We start from the raw sequence: 21,282 nt of genomic DNA on the forward strand, positions 1-21,282 counted from the left end.
GCATTGAGTTTTGTTTGAAGCCCAGATTAGCATTAGCTTCGCTAACAACATTGAGCAAAACTTTCAGTGCATATTACAGATACAGTATGTCAAGAACAGTTTTAAATTATGGATAAATAGGTTACCTAAAAAATATTGGGGTAGAGAGGAAAGCTAAATTCAGTTAGCCAAGCATTGTGCCATGTTCATCACAACAGGATTGCTGGTAGGAGGCGGCAAGACTAGTTAAGCCTCAAACACGCACATAAACTGACAGTCCAGACTGTTTTAAGTCTTGCATCTTAAAAAATACCCATCCATCTTCTCCGCTCGGCTGCGTGCGGGCCCTCTTGTGCTGAATAAAACATAAATCTGGGGAAAATATGAGTAAAAATAGTAATGCAATATCCGAGACTATGGAGAGAAAAAGAAATACGATTTCAATAAGAATGGAACTGTGTGCTCCTTTCAGTCTCATTTAACGGCTCTTCTGTGGCACACTTGATGGAAATGGGAACGGCTCCTGACTGTGATGTGCTTCCCACAAGCCAGCCGAGAAATAATAATCCTTTGTGTGTGTGTGTGTGTTTTACCAGCAAGCAAGCAGAAAGGAAGCTGCATGACAATATGCTTATGGCTGATATTTATAGTAAGTGTGTGTCAGCTCATTGGGCACAGAGAGGCAAGAAAAGCCAATGCAATATTTAAGCAAGTGAGGACAGAGAGAATACTGTAGTGGCGGGCGCCATCGATCCACGGGTCATTATAATTCACCGTTCGTCCTTGTGTGAACAAAAATGAAGTGTGTGAATCTGAATTTGCTGAGGAGGGAACTTGTTTACGAGTAATAAGACTCTACACTTGTTCCAACTTGTTTTAGTTGTATTTTTTTACAGTCTACTGTGATATTATTAATTTGTCCAGATGGGAAAAAAAAAGGAAGACATTTATTTGAGGGTGGCATCAATTCGTCAAAGTCTTAATTGGACATCACACATCTTTATTATAATCAAGTTATGCAAGTTCACACATCCACGCAATTATTTGCACATAAAACAAATGAAGCAGTGTTATTATAATCAGTCACGCGGTCTTTAACAGAAAGAGAGGCATCCATTAAATGAGTGTGATAAATGTTGAGTGGCATTTATTTATTGTTGCTGTCCCCAGTGCTGCTCTCACTGTTGCTGCATTTCTGCTGAGTAAGTGTCCCTTCAACAAAATACTCCCAAGTCAGTTCAGTCCAAGCTGCAATGCAGCACTCAGCAGTGACTCAGTGTTATCTCTGCAGTAAAACACACAGAAAAAGTAATCATTCCCCAAATTATCATTTTGTTTTGTACAAAAACCTCATAAATGCCAGATGTGAATGTATATCAATGAACAATACGTGTATGATTGTGGTTGGGGCTGTTGTGGGGAAAAAAAGTGTGAGGGGGACGGGTCTGTGCATAGAATGGAAGGAGTACTACTGCCTTCTAGTGGAGTGGAGACAGCAGCAGGGAAGTGAACGTTGAAGTTGAATGCGTCGTTGCTGCCGTCAAACGACTTTGCAATCTATAGTTAAATCGGCAGACACGCTGCCAAATATTAATTAAATACGACGGTTTTTCAAATGTGGTGCAGTAAAAATCTGATTTTATTGCAGCTGTAGTCAAAAATGTTTGGATATTGGCTGGCTGCAAAGATCTCAACCATGGGAAAACATCTGACGTAACTTGTGTGACAATCATCACGCACGCACGGAACCGTTTACATTTAGTTACCGTCTTCACATTCTTTTAATGCACCGGCAGTGGAGTGGAAACATTCACACAATGGATGTTGCAAATGTGCTTGGACGTGGATACGGTAAGCGGATTCAACATTTAACAGGTAAATTAGATTTTGTTCAGTATTCAAAGTCTATACGGAATTCAAGTTTTCTGTAACGTAAATTGGGTCTAATTGACCCCCCTACATCTTTATTGAACAAAAATATACTCTAGACCGGGAACCTGTAGTATGTAAAGGACATAAAGGACAGAAATAGCTGGCTAAGATGTCTTTGAATGATGTGACTTAATGACGTTTAAAAGCTTCAGAGACCCATTTTTAAAAAAAAATTTCTTCCCCTACAACTGGCCTTTTTTTGTAACCTTACCAAAAACTGAAATTTACTTAAATGAAATAGAAACTCTATTAAAATATCATTGGGATGGGAATATTCACGGAATGGATGTAAAGAATGTACACAGTTCAAGGAAAGTATTGAAGTGTTTGTTGAAGTTACTAATATGGCCGCTAGGTGGCAGCATTGTAAAGGCTACTGTATAGAATGAATGGAAACTGATGAAAGTGCCACTGCATTAGTTTTGCCCTTATCTTGAAGCAACTCAATGATATTCGCAATCACAGGCATGTTTAAACTGCAGAAAAACAACAACAAAAATTACCACAGCATATAAAAGTAGCTTCCCAGTGATGTGTTGTTTTTAAATTGAAGTACTGAACTACATTTCTTTTTCCAAGTTTGATTTTATTCAGCAAAGCAGCACATTGTGTGGATGAATGCAGGGTGAGAATGACAGATGGGTAGGGAGGGACACAGCGATATGGACAGAAGGAACAGCAGATTTGTGCTGACAGGCTGTCCACTCACAACCTTTTCATTTTTTTTCTTTCTTTTCAAATAAAACCTGCATCACAACATTGGAAGCCAGTTCAAACCAATTTGGGAGTCTGATCCCTCCCAATGTTTGACACGGATTACACAATTACCCGCAACTGCTGATAAAGTAACACCAAGGCCTATCAAGAATATTTAATGGGCCTTTCATTTGATCTTAAGCCATTTGAAGTGCTGACTAAGCTCCCAATGCTGCTTCTCTGGACTTTGATTTGGATGAATCTACTCCCCGGATGCTTGTTGTTACTCTGCCTGCATTACATTCATATCGTTTGTCTTTTTTGCAACTCATCAATAAGTGAGGCATTGCAGTGTCCATGGCCTCCGTGGTCAATTGTGGATAATCCCTATTGCTCGCACTCTGATCGTCAAACCATCCCACTGTCCAATAATTTGGATATCAACTAGAGTGGCATGGAAACGCGGTATACACAAGTATGATGAAGACCAGAGAACTGTGCATGGACACATCACCAGAGATAGACATATTGGTTGTTGGAACATAAAAGTCATATTAATACCATTATTGGTAATATGAATGTCAAATCTATTAGTAGCCATGTGGGTCAGGTGTGTGTTGTGATGATGGAACTGGGTCAGTAGCTCACATGAGGACCTTGTAGAATACTGATTGAAAATTGATGTCAATAATTTTCGGATTTCCATTTTGATGGGGCTTGGTCCCTATCATTTGTGAACAGCAACAATTCAGTGTTCTGCTCACGTTATGAAATGATGACAGTATTTTGAATAATTAACAAAGTGGGATAACGAGGAACTGTTTTTGATTGGCCTAATTATCGTCTCTGCAAGCTTGGACGTCTGTGTGCGCATGCGCGCGCGTCGTTCACGTGACCGGGCATAAAAAGCTTGCACTTGCCTATTAGAGGGCCCGCACGGCTCAGCCAATCAGAGCGACGCGCTGCTTCTCTCCCCGATGGTGGATTAGCCACAATAGGCTCCACCGCAGACTGCAGCGCTGCACTGCCGTCCGTCAAGTCGCAATTGCGCTCCACGTTGCTTCAAGCAGGGCCGGAGCTAGGATGTTCAAGACGGCGCACTACCCGAGCGCGGACCCAGCGCCTACCGCCATGCACGGCGCCTGGTGGCTCGCTGGGCACAACGCGGTGCCCGCCCCCTCAGCGGTGGCCCTGGCCGCGGAGAAGCCCAAGAAAAACGCCTTCAGCCTGGCTAAAATCATGTCCCTGGGCGGAAAGAAAGGCCAGCACGGCGTCGACGCGCACAACAACAACAATAACACGCCCTTCGCCATCCACTGTCATATCGGCAAGGAAATCAAGCACATTTGCAGCAACTGCAGCCGCGGGAACAACACGCAGGACGGTGAGTGGGCCGGCGGCGGCGTGTGCGTGCACCCCGGGGGGGCCCTGCGGCGCCTACAGACAGGAGGATTCACAGTACACACACTTTCCCCCATCTTCATCATCATCATCGTCGTCTTAATCGCTCCATGCGTCCACTCGATGTATGCGTGCGCTTTATAACTTCATACTGCTTGTTTCCTGTTACTAAACAGTAAAATAAATAAAAATAAATGCATAGAGATGGCTCCTATAAGCTATTTCCAGTTGAGTCTCATGACATCATCTCTCAGGCCTCTTGGGATGCAAACAAATGTTTACGTTCATGTCATTTATTATTCATTGTTGGGTGTTGCGGACATACCGAGGCAGCCACAAAAGGATCACCTGCCTTCAAAAACGTGCCATTTATTTTTAGCTCTTTATGGATGAGTAGAAGCACTTTTTCATGCATTTCTGTGTTTAATTTTGCATATACTTTTATGTTTATCCACCATAATTTTTTTCAGGGAATTTATTTAATCTTGTATTTTATTACACCTTTTTTTTCTGTAGCAAAATTTCTCAGCGTTTGAGGAGAACTCAACCTGGGAACAAGCATTCTCATTAAAAAAAAAAACATTCTGAATCATAAGTTCTTGAATATTGGACTTTTGACAAAAAGACTTTGGGACCCCAAAATTATTTTCTCAAAAGATCATACAGAAAAGCTGCAGTGATGTCATGACTTTACCAAAATGATCATCAGCACTCATTCTGAGATTATCTTCGGAACTGCAACGTAAGGATCGCCACGATGTATCAAACATTGGCGTAGTCTCTTTATAGCGCTATTTTTGTCATTTTGCCCCAGCAACAGCTTCTTTTGACAGTTTGTTGTCACACAATGAACTCACTGCCGATGATGTTTTTTTTAAAACCCAGTTTGTTTATTTGAAGCTGGTTGGATGCCCCGATGCTCCTCGGTGTAAATTCCGTCCTATCTCACTCCAAGCTTTTTAATGAAGTTGTTTGAAATCCGCCTGGATTCAATTGCCATTGTTATTTATCAGCCGACGTGACGTCGGTGTTTGGTCTCCCGACGTCGGTCGTGAAGGAGTAGAGCAGTCAAGTAATGGGCCGTGAGCCGCTGTTGCATGCTCTGTTGTCTTGTCCTACAACACCTCGGGGTGGTGGCGGTGGCGGCAGACTAGCTTCTCAATTGATACGTTTGTGTTGGATTGGCAAACGGCGGTGTTCATGCCGAGCCATGTGCTGACCTTGACGCGCATTTCACACATGAAGCAGCCAGGTCATGTCAGCGTTTTCCATTTTGCTTGATAGAGCATTTTATATTTCTTGGAAACACCACAGAAAGGGAAATGTACCGTATTTTCCGCACTATAAGGCTATTATAAGGCGCTCCTTCAACGAATGGCCCATTTTAAAACTTTGTCCAGATATAAGATATATATATTTGGCCTGCGGGCCGGACTTTGGACACGCCTGCTGTAGTGGCTCAATATTGGTCCATATATAAGGCGCACCTGATTATAAGGCGCACTGTCGGCTTTTAAGAAAATTGAAGGTTTTTAGGTGCGTCTTATAGTGCGGAAAATACGGTACTTTCTCGTGACAACTGTGTCATTCCATTTGATTGAGCAAAAAAGTAGAAAACAAAGCATGTTGGTTGCTAATGCTTAGCTGACCGACCAATGTAATCAATCCAGTGTCGAGTGAGACGGCAATATGATCACTGTTTACTTTAGGGAGCTGTTTCAAACGTTCAGATTCTACAACTTTGCCATAGCTTGCAACTAAACCATTTTTGATGCAGCGTAATCAAACACGGCACTCCAAAGGGTGTCGTTGTGTAAATATTGAATGAAGCTCAGCAAGAGTTCTTCTTGATGCGGTGTTTAGCTTGCAAAGTGTTTATTGCCATATTTATGTAAAACACTTGAAGCATATAATGTTTGGCATTTTGGAGTGTGGCTGACGTACTGATGAGTCCCAAAATTAGAAGCAATATTACATTCTTTTAGGATGTTAGGATATTCTTTATTTCTATTTTATGGTTGTGTTCTATTAGAATAAATATTTTAGGGGTAACTGCATTTTTTTTTTTTTAAATGCAGTCTGTTATGCAGGATTTATTTCTTTTTTTGATGCTCATCCAGTTACTTGAGAATTCTGGAAGCGACTTGGCCCAGATGCATCCCGCTCGGACTTAAGTGCGCTTAAGTGCTCGCTCTTTTGGCACAGACATCGCACTATCCTCACCTTTCTGTCTATTGTTTGCTCCCTCGCAGCCGAGGAGGTCGAGAGGCTGGCCGTGATGCGATCCGAGTCGTTGGTTTCCGGCGCCCACACGCCGCCCATCCGATGTCGGAGCAGGCTGGCCACGCTGGGACGCCTCCTCAAACCCTGGAAATGGAGGAAGAAGAAGAGCGACAAGTTCAAGCAGACTTCGGCCGGTATGTTTAATCAAAATAAGCCATTTTTGACAACGCTAGTATGCAAGCAAGATGTGGATATTTCAATTCTGGGTCACGAGAATTGTTCCTCCCTTGTCTCGCCACATCTTTTGACCTTTTGATTGAAACGTTTTATTTTTCAGGGAATTTAGTTCACATGCAGCTCGAAGGCTCAGCTCAGCACTGTCGCTGCAAATTAAGGAAGGTGTGGAAAATTGTGTTGAAAAGTAAAAAAAACAAAACAGCAAATTGCCGTTTCCTCAGAAATGGTGTGTGAATGCTCGATAAGTGCCTTCCTGAAGCTCATTGAAGGAGCGCATTCATCATCAGGGAAACTGATGGCTTCATCAAAGCAAATTGTGGCAATCCATTAAAAGTCAGCACATTTCCTCGGGGATGAATCAAGTATCTGCATCAGCTCACCTCGCTGTCCTCTGGCTGGCTAGCTAGCAAATCTAGCCCCGCAGGAGTCGGATGGCGTCACACCGAGTGGGTGCCGGCCAGCCGTTAAGTGCTCCGAGCGTTTTATGACGCTGTGACTTCATTGCTTTTTGTGTCGGCGATCTCACCATTTGTTCATTTCAAAAGTTTTGTAATGGAACAATCATTAGCCTTAATTGTACTTTTACATTTATATAGCTGCATTTTGATTTGAAGCCACAATGAGATTTCAAAACAAGACAGAAAGCGGCGCTATTAAGAGGAGGAGGTCATCGCCTCTCATCTCATTCAGTAAGCCGTATCGACTCGGATGAACCCTGTTCCAAATTGATCGCCGTTAAAATGGAAAATGGCACATTTGCCGCATGTAATCAGTCAACGCGGAGACGCTCGGCAAGCTCGCCATATTGACCTGCGTTGAAGGAAAACGGATACACAATCGCTTCAATACTTTTTTTTTCTTGGTTCTGTCATCGGGTACTAGAGCAAACAACAAATAAATAGGTCATTAGGAATTCAGCGACGGTGGAGAATTGATCAGCAGTCTTGATGCAATTGAGGCAAAATGGAGTTGCTTAGTTCTATTTTGTCTCTCTGTGTGTGTTTGTGCGTATGTGTGAGAGGCCCAAATCCAGATTGAAAGCCCAACCGTCCGCATCTCAATGAGTTTTAGCCAACCCTCTGATGTTTTTTCCGTTAATGCCCGAGCTTCTCATTGATAAATCCCCATGAAAGTTTTAATACCCTCTTTTTCGATCTTTGAGGATTGTCTCAGAAACAACAACAAAATGATAAAAAAAAAAAATAGTCACGGTTCAGCCTCTGGGCTTTGGTAGAACGTGTTCCAACTATCTGGGTCACTTTGCAGTGGAAGTGAAGCATTCGCAGATCAATACGGGCAGCGCTCAGATATGCCAGTCTGATTTAATATGCCCTGAGCCGAGTCTCTGATGAGCGCCTAATCCTCTCATCTCGCGCCGCAGATTGAGTGGCTACTCGGGGCCCCTTCCAACTCCACACAGGGGCGTCCTAAAATAGAATTTTATTTTAAGGCTTTTTCTTGATTAGCACTATTCTACTTTGGCGCTGACGGCTGTTCAGCACATCAGTCGGCTTTAGGTTTACAGTTGTAATTTGTAAAATAAATTTCACCCCCAAATATGATTTATACTCCAGTGTGACTTGTTTATTTCTTCTTCTTTATGATGCATTTTTTTTAATATAATATATCTTTTTTATATTTTAATATACGGTGATCAAAAGTCTACGTACTCAATGACACCTGAATGCATTTTGTTGTATAATTAGTCTTTTATGACCATTCATTGCCAATTATTGATAATAATCTAAATAATAATTATGCAAAAAATTATTGCATAATCGAAATAATCCACATGATAAAAAAAAAAAGCAGGAATGCATTTACGGTAAACGTGTCATAATACAATTACCGTAAAGCGATCGTTCCATGCCAGTTATTGATGATAAAAGGCTTCTTGCATAATCAACAAACAAAAGGACGCGGCATAATCCACGGGGTCAAACAAAGGCCACCAGGACTGTCACAAAATGCCAGCGTGTAGGCGTCATCGCTATTCATTCAATCAATTTGCGCAGTGGAAATAAAACGAGTCAAAGTAATCCGCAGCGGGGGGGTTACAAAAAAAAAGGGGGGGGGGTGATCGCGCATAGTTCAGATGGGCCAATATGAGTAATTTTGTAATAACGTGCCACTCCAGGCAATTTATTGCGATGTTTTCACAATGTCATTATTTGCAGAGAATGTCTTTTCGCGCTCCTTAGGCTCTTTCTGATGAAATCTCCCGCAATTGCGAGCTTAAGCTTTCTACCCATGAATCTATTTTTGGGCAGCTCCAGCATGCAGGTTGGATATATATCTGGCAAAAAAAACAAAACAATGACTGTCAAAGATGCGTCCTCATTAAGCGTATGACTTAATGGCGTTGCGTAACGGCGTCCATCCCTGCCGGTGGCCTCGCCGTTATGTCAAGCTTTGCGTCATTACTTTTCATATTGGATGAAACTGAAGTATAATCCTGTCCTTTTCTGACAGGTTTTGACCTCGCTCCACCCTTGCTGGTTTATACTTGGCATGGCCGTGTCCAACAGGTGCTTTAAAAAAATAAAATACCTGTCCATTTGATTGTTAGCATATTTAAACATTCGGCCAAATAATGAATTACCCCGCTTATTGATGTGAAAGAATCGTTTTACCGGACGAAAATCAAGTCTGGAGCGTTATTGCAGTTGTCTTAATCGCCACGCTTCGTATGCAATTTTAATCCACGCTGATTCCATCTGAGTTAATTAGAGGCCACAAATGGTGTAAATGGACAGTGAGTATTCGTTTGAGTGTTGCAGCTCATCCTCATTCCACTTTCTTAATTGTTTTTCATGCCGGGGCGTAGATTTTTCAAACAAGGAATGCGATTCTTTGCTCAAGCCTTCCCAACAGACGATGTTAGGCCCTTCCATGCTCGGGAGCCTAAAAATAGATCATTTTATGCATTATGCAGCAAGACTAAAAATGTTGTTCTTTAGGTTTTGTGCTTTTATCGCCTCTCTTAATCAAGTGTTCACAATTCAGCATTGTTCAACTCACTCCGCTTATGCATTAATCAAGCCGGACTAGATAGCAATGATCAAGCGGGAGATGTTCTGCTCGACTGTGTGCAGACTACAAATGAACGCAATTTTTCATTCTTTTTTATTTTTTTGTGAACAGCAAGTCGTATTGAAACATTGGAAAGTTGGACATTCAAGTTTATAGAAGATCAGATTATCAAATTTACGTGCTGTGAGGTTACAGCAAATGGGTGGTTGAATAAATCTCCTCCCCTTTCCTGCTTACCCAGCACTGGAGAGGAAGATGTCCATGCGCCAGACTCGAGATGAGCTGATCAAGAGGGGAGTGCTGAAGGAGATCTTTGAAAAAGGTGAGCCGCTTCATACCACATCATCATCATCAAAATGGCACGGATTTTTTTTTCTTTTCAAATTGTGCCTGTCAGATGAAAACTCGCCAGCTACTCTGTTCTTTGAATTCTTCATTAATCAGCGATCTCTGAAGTGCACTCTTCAAAACTCTCGCAGGCTATCTGCTGATAGAATCTTTCATTATACATTTTTTTTTTGGGGGGGGGGGGCTTATATGCTTATTTAAAAGCACTTGGGGGCAGGCAGGGAGCTTCATTCAGATTGTTGTTTCTTTGTATTTTTTTTTACTTCATTCGTTTATTTTTTTACTGATTGTCCCTCCCTCCATCCGCTCAGCAACAGGTGAATTTCGCTCCTCCATGGACGGCGGAATCTGCGCTCAGGAGCCCCCCATCAAGTCGTCCATGCTCCTAGCCCCCAAGAAGTCTGTCAGCTACGCAGGCGACCTTCAGGACAACCCCGCCAAGCCGCCGCTGTACCACAAACAGCCGCCGGCTCTCCCTCCCAAGCCTTTTGCTCGCATCCCAAACCATTGCACAGGTCAGCCAATGTTCTAAATATTGCCGTACTTTTATTCAATCCTCCCGTCGTCAATCTGTCAGTCAGCGCAAAGTGGTATTAGGCTGACCTAATTCCATCAGTGCGCGTCTGAGCTCCACGAGCTTTGTTTGTTTGTCTGAATAACGTCGCGTTATGATTCCTCTCCAGATTCTTGCCAGCCAATGAAGTTGCCCTGCATGCCCGGGGCAAAGCACTCGCCGCCCCTCCCGCCCAAGAAAGTCATGATTTGCGTGCCTCCGGGGGGACTGGACTGCGCCACGTCCCCGTCTCCCTCCCCCAACCCCCTCGGCGGTGTGTCCCAAAAGTGCGGGCCCGCCCAGGTGATGCCGGGCCACCACGGCAGCCTGCTGCCCTCGCAGTTGGCCGCGCTGTCGGCTCTCCATCAGAACCACGGTCATCCTCTGCAGCTGCAGTACGGCAGCTTGCATGGGCCGAGCCGCATCATCGAGGAGCTCAACAAAACGCTGGCGCTGTCCATGCAGAGGTTTGAGAGGTAAGTCGCCCCCGACGTCGGGGTCAGTAAAGCCGATAGTGAAGCAGAAGCAGGGCGGGATTATGGATCAGCGTTTGGCATTTATTCCCATGCGTCTTGTGCTGGCTAGCTTGGCTGGATTTACACCGCAAGTCCAAGGGCCCACTTTCCATTTAGATTTGGGATACCGGGACCAAAATGTTGCGCCTTAAGTGCATATAAATGACTCAAGTCTCAGGACAGCAAAGACAACAAGGGAGTAATCATTGATTATCCAAATATTTCCAAGCATTTAGTTGACCTGGCTTGATTCCAATCTGAGGATAACAGTGTAAATCAATACGTACCGTATTTTCCGGACTATAAGGCGCACCGGACGATAAGGCGCACCATTAATGCATCATGTCAGATTTTTAATCCAAATCAAATCATTCTCCATTTTATCTTTTTTATTTCAACTTCAGACGCAACAAATTACTTAATAATCACAAAATAATGATCCATAGTCTTTTTGATTCATGATTCATAGTCTTCAGCGGGTCACTTATGATTGATTTCATGACACAATGCCTTCGGGCCAGTTTAAATTTAGGAATTTGGTCCATATATAAGGCGCACCGGACTATAAGGCGCACAGTCGGCTTTTGAGAAAATTTTAGGTATTTAGGTGCGCCTTATAGTCCGGAAAATACGGTGATAATATTCCTTTACTACTTGAAATGCTTCCAATTTGAGCATAAATACAATATTAGTCATAACATGCATGTAGTTTATCAGGTGTGTGTGTACGTCAGGTTGCCCGTTGATATCAAATACGCCGCGATGCGGCCGCTCCGCTCCAAAATTCGACTGAACACAGCGCTGCATGGCTAGATTGATTTGAACTCGGTGTGTGTGTTTGCGGTTGTGTGGGCACAAGCTCGCGCGCAGCGTAGGCGTCCCCGGCATCAAGTCGGCCTGACATAACGCGATCAGCTGCTCCTTTGCAAGAGCTCCTTACTACCTTCCTGTTTGCAGAAAAGCCACATAAAATCTGATTGGATCTTACGTAAGCTCCACGGCTGCCGTCTTGTTGTCGCCAAAAGCCATTTGAGAGGGCTTGTAAGGATGGAAAATGCTCATGGCACTGCGTACAATTAGTCTGAAAGAGGGGAAACGGTTACGTAACGGCGTCGGGTCATCGGATGAAACCGATGGGAAGAAACGAGAACGTATCAGAAATACATGGAACTCAAAGGAGAGGAAACATGCGGACCGTGGGCTATATGTGGCCCTTTTCTTCATTTGATATAGGCCACAACAAAGTGAGCGTAATTCCTTAAAAATATATATATATCATTTTGCTTTCTCTCCTAGCTCTTTGCTACACGTCAGCAGTCAGTGCGCTCCTCAGGACAGACGAGATGTGCCGTCGGTGATCGTTGACTACGAAGACGACAAGGAAAACATGCCCAGCGAGTCCGACTATGAAGATCTGCCTAGCATGTACAAGGATGAGGATGACGTGGACGACGATGACTACGATGAGGACGACGACTCCATATTTACAAGTGAGTTGAGATTGTGTATTGAAAGCAGGAGTGGTTTAATATGCTAATGAAGCGGAAGACAGTTTTACAAGACCTCAAATGTGTTCTGGAGTTTCACTTAAGCACTTTTGGGACTTTGGTAAAATATTAAAAACATTCTTGTGCCCCTTCTGTTATTTACCCATACATTATTTAGTGCTGTAGTGGTAAAGTTTTTTTTTTTTTTTTTTTTTTTTTTTTTATAACATAAAACCTCCAGCGCTACCTCAATTTCTATTCCCACCTGCCGTTGAATTTCAGGCACGCTGGCTCAGAAGGTGCTCCGCAAAGACTCGCTGGCTATCAAGCTGAGCAACCGTCCGTCCAAGAGGGAGCTGGAGGAGAAGAACATTTTGCCAGTGCAGACGGATGAGGAGCGGCTGGAGTCCAGGCAGCAGATTGGCACCAAACTCACGAGGTAAGCTAGCTATCTTAGCGGCTGCTTGCGTTGGCCAAGTATTGTAATTCAGGACCATGTCTCTAATTAAAAGTAAAAGTCGATTATTTCTCTCTGAATTGTGAGAAGTGCAAGACTTCTGAGTTACTGCGGGATTGTAAAGAATGACATAAAACGGAGAAGCTCTTGAGAACCAGCCAACTTCAGACTGAAGGCTAACAGAATATTTTATTTATGGCGACGCAAACAGAATTTTTTTTTTTTTCCCCTAACTTGTTCCCATGTTTTTTTACTAGAATGGGCTGGGGGCACACCACAGGGTCGTGATGGTTCGATTGTTGCTTGCACATAGTGTCACCAAATTAGGATAAATGACAAATTATAACTAATAATTCATATTGTATGGCATCAAGCTAATTATTCCAAGCGTGATTGCACATCCCAATACTGCTCATAAGTCAACAAGGGCAAGATTTTGGAAACGCCTCTCACTCTTCCCGTCTGCCAAAATGAGCATTCTGTCTTAATTTGAGCTGACAAGACTTCCAATTCCGAGTCGCTATAAAGCTGAAGGAAATATGAGCACCCCGCTTTCTTATTCAAACGCTTCTTTCTCCCCTTTCATGTTTCCATTTTAAAATCCAACAAGGATAAATTCTTTATCTCACTGAAATGAGGCTCTTAAAATGGTGCTGACCTAATTTTGGCAGCAACCCCCCTCCCCTCAGGCTCGTCTTCTCGACGTAGCTCGCGCATCACACCAAATCACCGCAAAGCATCTACCCGATGGCTCCACATTGCAGCGCCACCTCGAATGCAGCAATTTACGAACGATAGGAGAAGTCGGCAATATGGTTGCGAGCGAGGAAGGGAATATTATCATCCGCACGAATCAGCCGTTCCTTCTGTGATTGGAACACGGTGCATGTTCCCAGAAGGCCTGCCCGCTTTCTTGTCATGCTTCCAAAAAAAAAAAAAAAAAAATCTCATCCTCTCGCTTTCCGTTTCGTTGGCAGCGTTGTGCCCTGTAAGGTCGTCTTTTTATTGCCAGGTTGAGCAGACTTGATCATCATTAGAGCACATTGTTTTTTTATTTTTAGAGACCTGTTTCAAGGCAGCTTGTAAAAGTGCCGTCCATTGCCGTCAACTAGATTTTTTTATTTTAATCTTCTTCAGAAATTCTGTATTGTGTTTCTTAGAGCATTTCCATGTCAATCACTCTGCTAACCATGGATAATTTGTGTATTTAAATTTTTTTTTACCAGGCGCTTGAGTCAGAGACCGACGGCAGAGGAGCTGGAGCAGAGGAATATCCTCAAACGTGAGCTTTTTTACTCTTTGCATGTTAACACACACAGACAGTTTTGTGGAATTTTTACATAGATGGAAACATTTGGATCGCTAACAGTTAATTTGGTTGCGGCAGTGGAGCGGGCTTCCCCGAGGAAATCGAGCCGGGCAGACTCTTAGCTCGGCTGTATCAGAGATTCGCAGCCCTGTTGCCGGGGTACTCTGTGACTTTCACATCAAAGTGTGATTTACCAACACTTCCCGCTCCACCCGGAGGCTCCGCAGACGAGACGACATTGGGGAGGGGAAAAAAGTCAAAGAATTTACGAGCACGGCCTCCTCTGTTGCTCGCAAGCGTGCAAGGTTAAATCAAAAACGGAGGAGCGCTTTGTTTACATGCTAGTGAGGATTTTACGTCATGGGCTGTAGGAGTGCGATGGAGCAACTTGAGTACCAAAAAGTACTTTACATGATGTCAAAAAGAATGGATAAGATTTATCCAGAGACCATATGTTAATATCAGACATGCTAAGGCGGAGTCTTTGCATGTAGTTAGTACTTAGAAGACTCGGGGGGTAAAATGCTAACACGCTAACATCACAAGATGACAATCTTGGCCACTTTATAACACATGCATCCATATTAATAAGGAGGGATTTCTATTTTGATCCAATTGGCTAATCATGCAATCATGAGCGCGCACCAAAGGGAAAACTTGGGAGAACAAAGCAATCGCGCTCCCCCGACGCGCATCGCTAATGCTATTAAAGAGCTAATGATGAAAGCTATTTGAGGTTACACAAGCATATTGGATTTCGTATCGGGTTGCTCTCTAATTGGCCACATTAGGCGGAATGCCTGTTTGCACCCCTCGTTAGTAATTGCACAACTGCAGTAACGCTCCTCCTTCTCCGCAGCACGCAACGAGCAGGAGGAAATCGAGGAGAAGCGGGAGATCAAGCGACGGCTGACTCGGAAGGTGAGCGAACTCAGCAGAACAAGAAATCGCATTGTTTTGTGTTCCCGGGGAGATCCGCGTCCTTGTTGCCCTTGGCCCCGGCAGCATGTCGGCCGCCAAACCTTTGGACCCCGTTGAGCGTGTTCCTGTCACTTTCAATTAAGCAACACTTCCTGCACCCCTGCAGGCGTTCCCCTCTTGACAAATAAAAAAAAAAAAATCTTACGTCTGCTGTATATCTTGTTAATACTACATCAAGCTCCTCCAATTTGGTTTCAATTCAGATTATTCTGGGTAAATTTCCCTCAAAAGACTACAGCAAAGTTTAATTTCAAATTACTATCAACAGAGCAGTTTTATTAAATTGATTGTAATTACATAAAAATAAGAATGAAATACAGTTTTTAATTACCTATGGAGTCAGCAAGTGGGCACTAAATGACTACTTTTCGATTAAACTGGATTTTAGTGCCATCTAGTGGTGTTTCAGAAAAAGCCAAATCGTTTTTTGCAGCAAACAGAAAGACATTTAGTTTCTCAAACACTTCAAATAGTCACTAAACACTTTCCTTAAAAAAAAAAAAAATGTCTACCTTCAAATGGATTCCCGGTACTCTGTGCAGGTAAGTAATTTCATGCCTGATGGAGCAAATGTCTCAACATCTGGTGAAGGCAGCACATTTTTCAACACTGCTGTTTTTGTTGTTGTAGCTGAGCCAGAGGCCCACCGTGGAGGAGCTCAGGCAGGCCAAAATCCTCATCCGATTCAGCGACTACGTGGAGGTCTCAGACGCCCAGGACTACGACCGGCGGGCGGATAAGCCCTGGACCCGACTCACCGCGGCTGACAAGGCCAGTAGTGCTTCCTCCTATTATGCGTTTTATTGCTATTATAAATATTTCATAGAAAATGAATAGACTTTTAGGCCACTCCTAGCTGACGTCGTGGTGGAACTTGACAGTGTTATTTCAGACTTAACACTCCTGGGAGTCAAAGGCCCCCGAAGCTTTTTGCTTGGCTCGTGAGCCTTTTCAGCACGCAAGATCACACCTGAGGACCGCTCGTAGAACTCACTGTTTTGATTACGCAATAGCTCGGCTTACGTAAAGGAGGAATTGGACAAGGGGCGCCTGGGGACGGCGAGCTGTAGACATGTCTGTCTTCCTTCCCGCTCCCAACATCAAAGGCGCATTTTTTATATTTTCCCCTTCCTCTTTCAGGAACTTGGCCGCTAGTAAGAGATAATGTTATTCTTTTGCTTTGAAATGTGATGATTTTTTTTTTCCTGAAATGACCCAAAATAGTCACGCATTTAAAATATTTAATGTATATTAAAACTGCATCATATCAGTCACATTTTTAGGAGATGTTGAAGGAATCAGATACTAGTATCGTTGCATCACAGTGCCCCCTGCTGAAACATTTCTTGCATGGCATCTATTTTTCAGTATTATATTTTTGATGTTATTTCGTACATTTTCAGGGGTTTGCCACAAAATCAGGACCGAGCTAAAAAAAAAAAAAGCGACAAAGTTGGCATTTCATTTTGTTGTGTGTTTTAACGCTGAGTTGTGTTTTTAAATGTGCAGGCAGCTATACGAAAAGAGCTCAACGACTTCAAGAGCAACGAGATGGAAGTGCACGAGTCGAGTCGTCATTTAACCAGGTAAGCTAACTAAATGCCTCCAAGGCTCTATCTGCATGCACTGCTTGGAGATACACTTGCTGAGCGTCAAAATATTCTGAAATGTTTCCCTTTTTATTTTTTTTTCCCCTTCCAGGTTTCACCGACCATAGTTGACCATCGCTGCGTCAAGCAGTGCTGCAGGGGTAGAACCTTAAGTGCTGGACAGTCAAACGGTGCCCGTTTTCTGTGATAAGGTCTTCTCAATGCCTTTTTGCCCCCCCCCCCCCCTTCTAGACAACCCCGTCGGTACGACACCAACCAACCAGTTAGGCCACCACCCGCTGTAGTAGCACGTCCGTCACTTCAGCCAACCCGTTTTGTGGAATTAGCTCACTGAAATGTCGCCACGCTGAGCTCTCAGGTAGGCGCTCAGCTGTCCGTTTACTGGCTTCAGGCGGAGACAGAACATTAGTCACCGGCAGACTTGTCACAATGCTTCATCTTGATGATGATGTCCACCCCCCAACCATGCTCCTGAACTGTACAGGAGGATGCAGCGTTGCCACAAGGGGGAGTCATCCATCTTCCACCGCATTAGCGGGGAGAAAGTCATGTCACTATGTGCAATACAGTATTTGATTTGGTTGCAACGCTATAGCGTCCTCTACAGTTCTGTTCTTCCCATGTCCTGTACTGTACCGACAATGTTGTCATCCAAGTCGCTAACTGTGAATCCGGGGGGGGTTGCTCTCTCCAAATGTACATTTTGTTTATATTGATCAAGTCACAAATTATATTTCATTCACTCGTGTCAGAATTGTGTACATTTTATGTAAGAGAAAAAAAAATGCATCTGACCGATGTGCATATGTTTTATATTTCATTTTTTAAAAATATTTTTGGGGGGAGATCGAGGCTTAAATGTAGATGTCGCTGGTCTTTGGGTGGAAGTATTTTGAAATAATACCAAGAGCAAGACTAATTGCAGTGTTTTTTGTCTTGTTTTTTTTTTTATATTAGTATTTATCCCTCAACCTGCATTTTATTGTATGCTTTCTTTTTACAAGCAAAAGCCTTTGCTCACAAAGGGTTGAACAATATGCCACTGTCTTTTTTTTTTTTTTTTTTTTTTTTTTAAAACAGTGCTTATGCAGTTTATGCATTATTATTTTCTACAGCGTTGTGTGCCAGGATGAAGTTTCCTGCTGTCATCTCCACTGAGCCAATTCGATATCTGCCTCAGTACAAATTGAACATAGCCACAATTCTGGACAATAAGTGCATTTTAATGGACTGATTTTTAAACTTCCTCATTCAAGTCATTTGCACTGCCACTAAAGCTTTGTGGGCACTTCATGTTTTTTTTTTCTGTAATACATTGAATTAAGATGTGAATTGTATGTCAGGTGTGGGAAATATAGTACGTCTTCTCCCTTGGAGATTAATTTCAAGCTGTGTGGTTTGCATGGGTGTTGTATTCATTTGGAGCACAGGTCAGTTCACTTTGTAAAAGAGTTTCGCCGGTCTACTAGCCTCACTGATATTATAAACGAAAAAAGGAAGGAAAATGAACTCCGCAATAACTTTTTCCTTCTCATATGGAAATTGGAGACGCTCAATAAATTTCAAAGTGTTATTCCACCCCCTCACCCTCGGCCAACCCTTTTGGAATACAGAATGCCATGTAAAAGATACATATTGCAAATTAAAATCCCATTTCTGAATGCATTTCTACTGTATGTTTTTTATTGTGGCAGTAACCAATTCCACCATAGCTTCCGTTTTTTAGCAGGTATGACAACGGGGCCGTTTTCCATCCCTTGCAATCAAAGTGAGCAATGCCCCAATTATAAAATTATCAGAACGATTATCCACTCATCTACACCACTGTAGACAAACTCACACAAATAGGAAGTCACATCTTGGGGGCCTGCCAAAGCCTGCCATGTCATTTTACATCTTCATATTGCTTGCTAAATGGAAATTTTCGTTTTTGCAAATCATACACTATTTTTGTGTTATTCCAAGCATTCTTCTTTTCCTCAAACATTGGTTGAACAGTAGCTGTATCTCATTATTGTTTGCCACAACTTTCCATGACCTCTAATTTCAAATTTCTTTTTTTTTAAATGCTGTTTTCAGTAGGCCCTCCTCACCTATAGGGTCGCTGTGGCCCGCGGATACCAATATAAATTCGCGTTTAGTCCTCCAGAGGGCGGGAAACGCCTTTATATCGACAGAAGCCGCTCACGTGAAATGGCGTCCCGGTGGCAACTTTATCCGCTTGGACACTTGACAGAAACGCCATTAAGCTTTTCTTTCGCAGCGGATTTGACAACTTTATCAGCGGGTACCACAGTAGGACCGTCGTTTCTTTAACGTCACTTAAGTCGTTGAGAAAATACGTCGCTCCACGGAACTAAGCTAAACCAACGGTTAACATCCAGTGAAGCTTTGCCTTCCTTAGCCGCCTGACATGACCCAGAGCTGAGAAAATGGGAGATGTAGTTCTCAAGCCTTTCCTCCCAGCCCTGTTCCAAGAGGGGCGCGAGCCGGTACAACACACATCCCAGGATGCACCGCCTTGTTGTTGTGTGGCAACGCCATCTTGACTCCTCCTCATGAATATACATCAGGCGGTATTTGCGTAGGAGGTCGGCCGACGTTCATTGCATATTCGAGCAGAGTATTTTGGTCCAAGCGGGACGCGCAGTCACGTCTCCGCCCTGAAATGTCCCTACGCGCCCTGCCTCCTCTTTTCCATCGACTTGAATCGGTAAAATGTTCCCTCGAAGCGACGGAGGAGACGGCGACAGGGGAAAGAAAAGGCGAAGAGTGAATGACTACTAGTGGAACAAGTGACCGACGCCGCCGCCCGTTTGGCGGGTATTCACCACGGTGGGAACATACTCGGGCTTTCAAATGTAGACGCGCTCGGCCGAACCAAGTGCGCACCTTTATTTATTCCGAGCGGGGGACTTCTCACTGGCAACGATGGAGAGTGTGCAGGCTGCAGCTGACGATGGATGCAAGTTAACGAAGAAGCCCAGCGGAGTGTCCAGCAGCCGGCGGACTCCAACGGACAGCGGCGGACATCTAGCTCTCTCCCCCATAGACGCAAAGAACGGCAACGGTGTTCCCCATGCGAGCCGAATTGCGGCGTTGAACGGTCGAGGCTTATCCAGTAACACCGGCTCCCTGCTGCTAAAACGCAGGCGCTTAAAGCGGAACCTCAGCGCCGCCACAGCCGCGTCCTGCAACGCCGCCGCCTCCTCCTCGGCTGTCACGGCCGGCTGCGGTGGTTCCAAAATGAGCTCGGCCCTGTCGTCTGCTTCTCTGCACACCCGGAGTCTGGACCGCAAGACGCTGCTCAAGCACCGGCAAAACATGCAGCTGCAGCCCGCCGACCGCGAGTGGGTGAGAGCCGACCTCCACCGAGGCGCCATCCACGTCTACGACAGATTGACGTCCGCGTCTCCCAGGCCGGTCCTCTGCACCGCGGACACCACTGCCGGCGAGGTTGCGAGCCGCCTCAGCAAACTCTGCGGCAAGTCCACCTCTGTCATGCGCATTTTAAGCAAAGACAACCCCAAGATGGACCAAAACGGCAATTGCAGCGTCGAGTACGAGTATAACTACAATCTGTGCAAGGTCAACGAAGACCCCGGTATCGAATATGACCACTTGCCTGGCCTGCAAGCGTCCGATTTAGGGGGGCGCCCTGGTGACAAGATGAGACTGCTGCTTATGACCAATGCAGATGAGAGGCAACAGGATGGAAAACTTTTCAGCCCTGAGTCAGAGTCCCAAGACAACATAACAGGGTCCCTGTCAGACTTGAACTTGAACTCCAATATGGATACCCCTAACGACGATGACTCAGAGCACAGGAATGGGACCGACAGCTACGGCCTCAATTCTGGCTCCGATGTGGAAAGCAGCGCTTTCGACGACCTGAGCTCCGGGGCCCGGCTCAGCGAGCACAGGGACTCCCTGAGCGACGACATGATCCTCGGCACGGACGCGTCCATCCTCAGCCCGTCGTTCGACAGCGCCACGGAGGGCCTTGACATGTACGGCAGCTCTTCGGACGAGTTGGAGCTGGACTGCCCCACATCCGGCGCCGGCCTGGATCCCATCTCTAACGGTGTTGGCTACAAGCAGCGCAGCAACGTCTGCCTTAGCGACATGGCCGACGGCCTGCCCGCGAGCAGCAGTGCCGGCTCCTTTTCCAGAGACAGCTCAGCAGGTAACACGCCTGACATCCAGGACTCGGGCCGCAACGCCGGCAAATCGGCCCTGACCCCTGGCCACGGAGGAGGCTCCTCAGAGGAGTCCAGCCCCACGCTGTATGTTCAGCTGCACGGCGAAGCAGTCAGGAGGCTTAGCCCAGATGAGAGGCCCCTGCAGATCCAGACTGACTTTCTCTTTAAGCTTGGATTTAAGGACCCTTGGAGAGTTCAAGAGGAAGGCCTTAACACAGAAATGGGCTCCCTGCTGCGCTTCTATGCAGGTATGTTAATTTTCATTTGTTGAATGTTGTTGCGAGCCTTGACGATGCTGCCATCTTTCCCATGTTGACAG

General features: G+C 44.6%; 2 protein-coding genes across 7 annotated transcripts in view; both read left to right on the top strand.

The window, feature by feature from the left end:
* Positions 1-18,426, top strand: part of LOC148387197 (phosphatase and actin regulator 1-like) — a 19,762-nt gene extending 1,336 nt beyond the window's left edge. The window contains exons 1-12 of one of the 6 annotated variants that reach the window (XM_088396580.1): positions 1,454-1,854; positions 6,261-6,425; positions 9,743-9,823; positions 10,161-10,364; positions 10,533-10,878; positions 12,214-12,407; positions 12,687-12,843; positions 14,088-14,143; positions 15,030-15,091; positions 15,782-15,926; positions 16,665-16,737; positions 16,853-18,426. In XM_088396580.1, coding sequence (XP_088252706.1) covers positions 1,764-1,854; positions 6,261-6,425; positions 9,743-9,823; positions 10,161-10,364; positions 10,533-10,878; positions 12,214-12,407; positions 12,687-12,843; positions 14,088-14,143; positions 15,030-15,091; positions 15,782-15,926; positions 16,665-16,737; positions 16,853-16,868 — 1,590 coding nt within the window. In that variant the 5' untranslated portion in view covers positions 1,454-1,763 and the 3' untranslated portion in view covers positions 16,869-18,426. Of the gene's footprint in view, positions 1-1,453; positions 1,855-1,905; positions 3,992-6,260; positions 6,426-9,742; positions 9,824-10,160; positions 10,365-10,532; positions 10,879-12,213; positions 12,408-12,686; positions 12,844-14,087; positions 14,144-15,029; positions 15,092-15,781; positions 15,927-16,664; positions 16,738-16,852 lie in introns of those variants that run through there. The other 5 variants (XM_088396578.1, XM_088396577.1, XM_088396576.1 and 2 more) reach the window with 5 other exon arrangements.
* Positions 18,427-18,925: 499 nt separating this feature from the next.
* Positions 18,926-21,282, top strand: part of phlpp1 (PH domain and leucine rich repeat protein phosphatase 1) — a 28,858-nt gene continuing 26,501 nt past the window's right edge. Inside the window, exon 1 of the mRNA XM_088396570.1 lies at positions 18,926-21,211. Within this exon, the coding sequence (XP_088252696.1) occupies positions 19,693-21,211 (1,519 nt within the window). The 5' untranslated portion in view covers positions 18,926-19,692. The remainder of the gene's footprint in view (positions 21,212-21,282) is intronic.

Source organism: Syngnathus floridae, chromosome 14 (genome assembly GCF_059516105.1).
Source record: "Syngnathus floridae isolate MCC-2025c chromosome 14, RoL_Sflo_1.0, whole genome shotgun sequence".
Classification (NCBI taxonomy): domain Eukaryota; kingdom Metazoa; phylum Chordata; class Actinopteri; order Syngnathiformes; family Syngnathidae; genus Syngnathus; species Syngnathus floridae.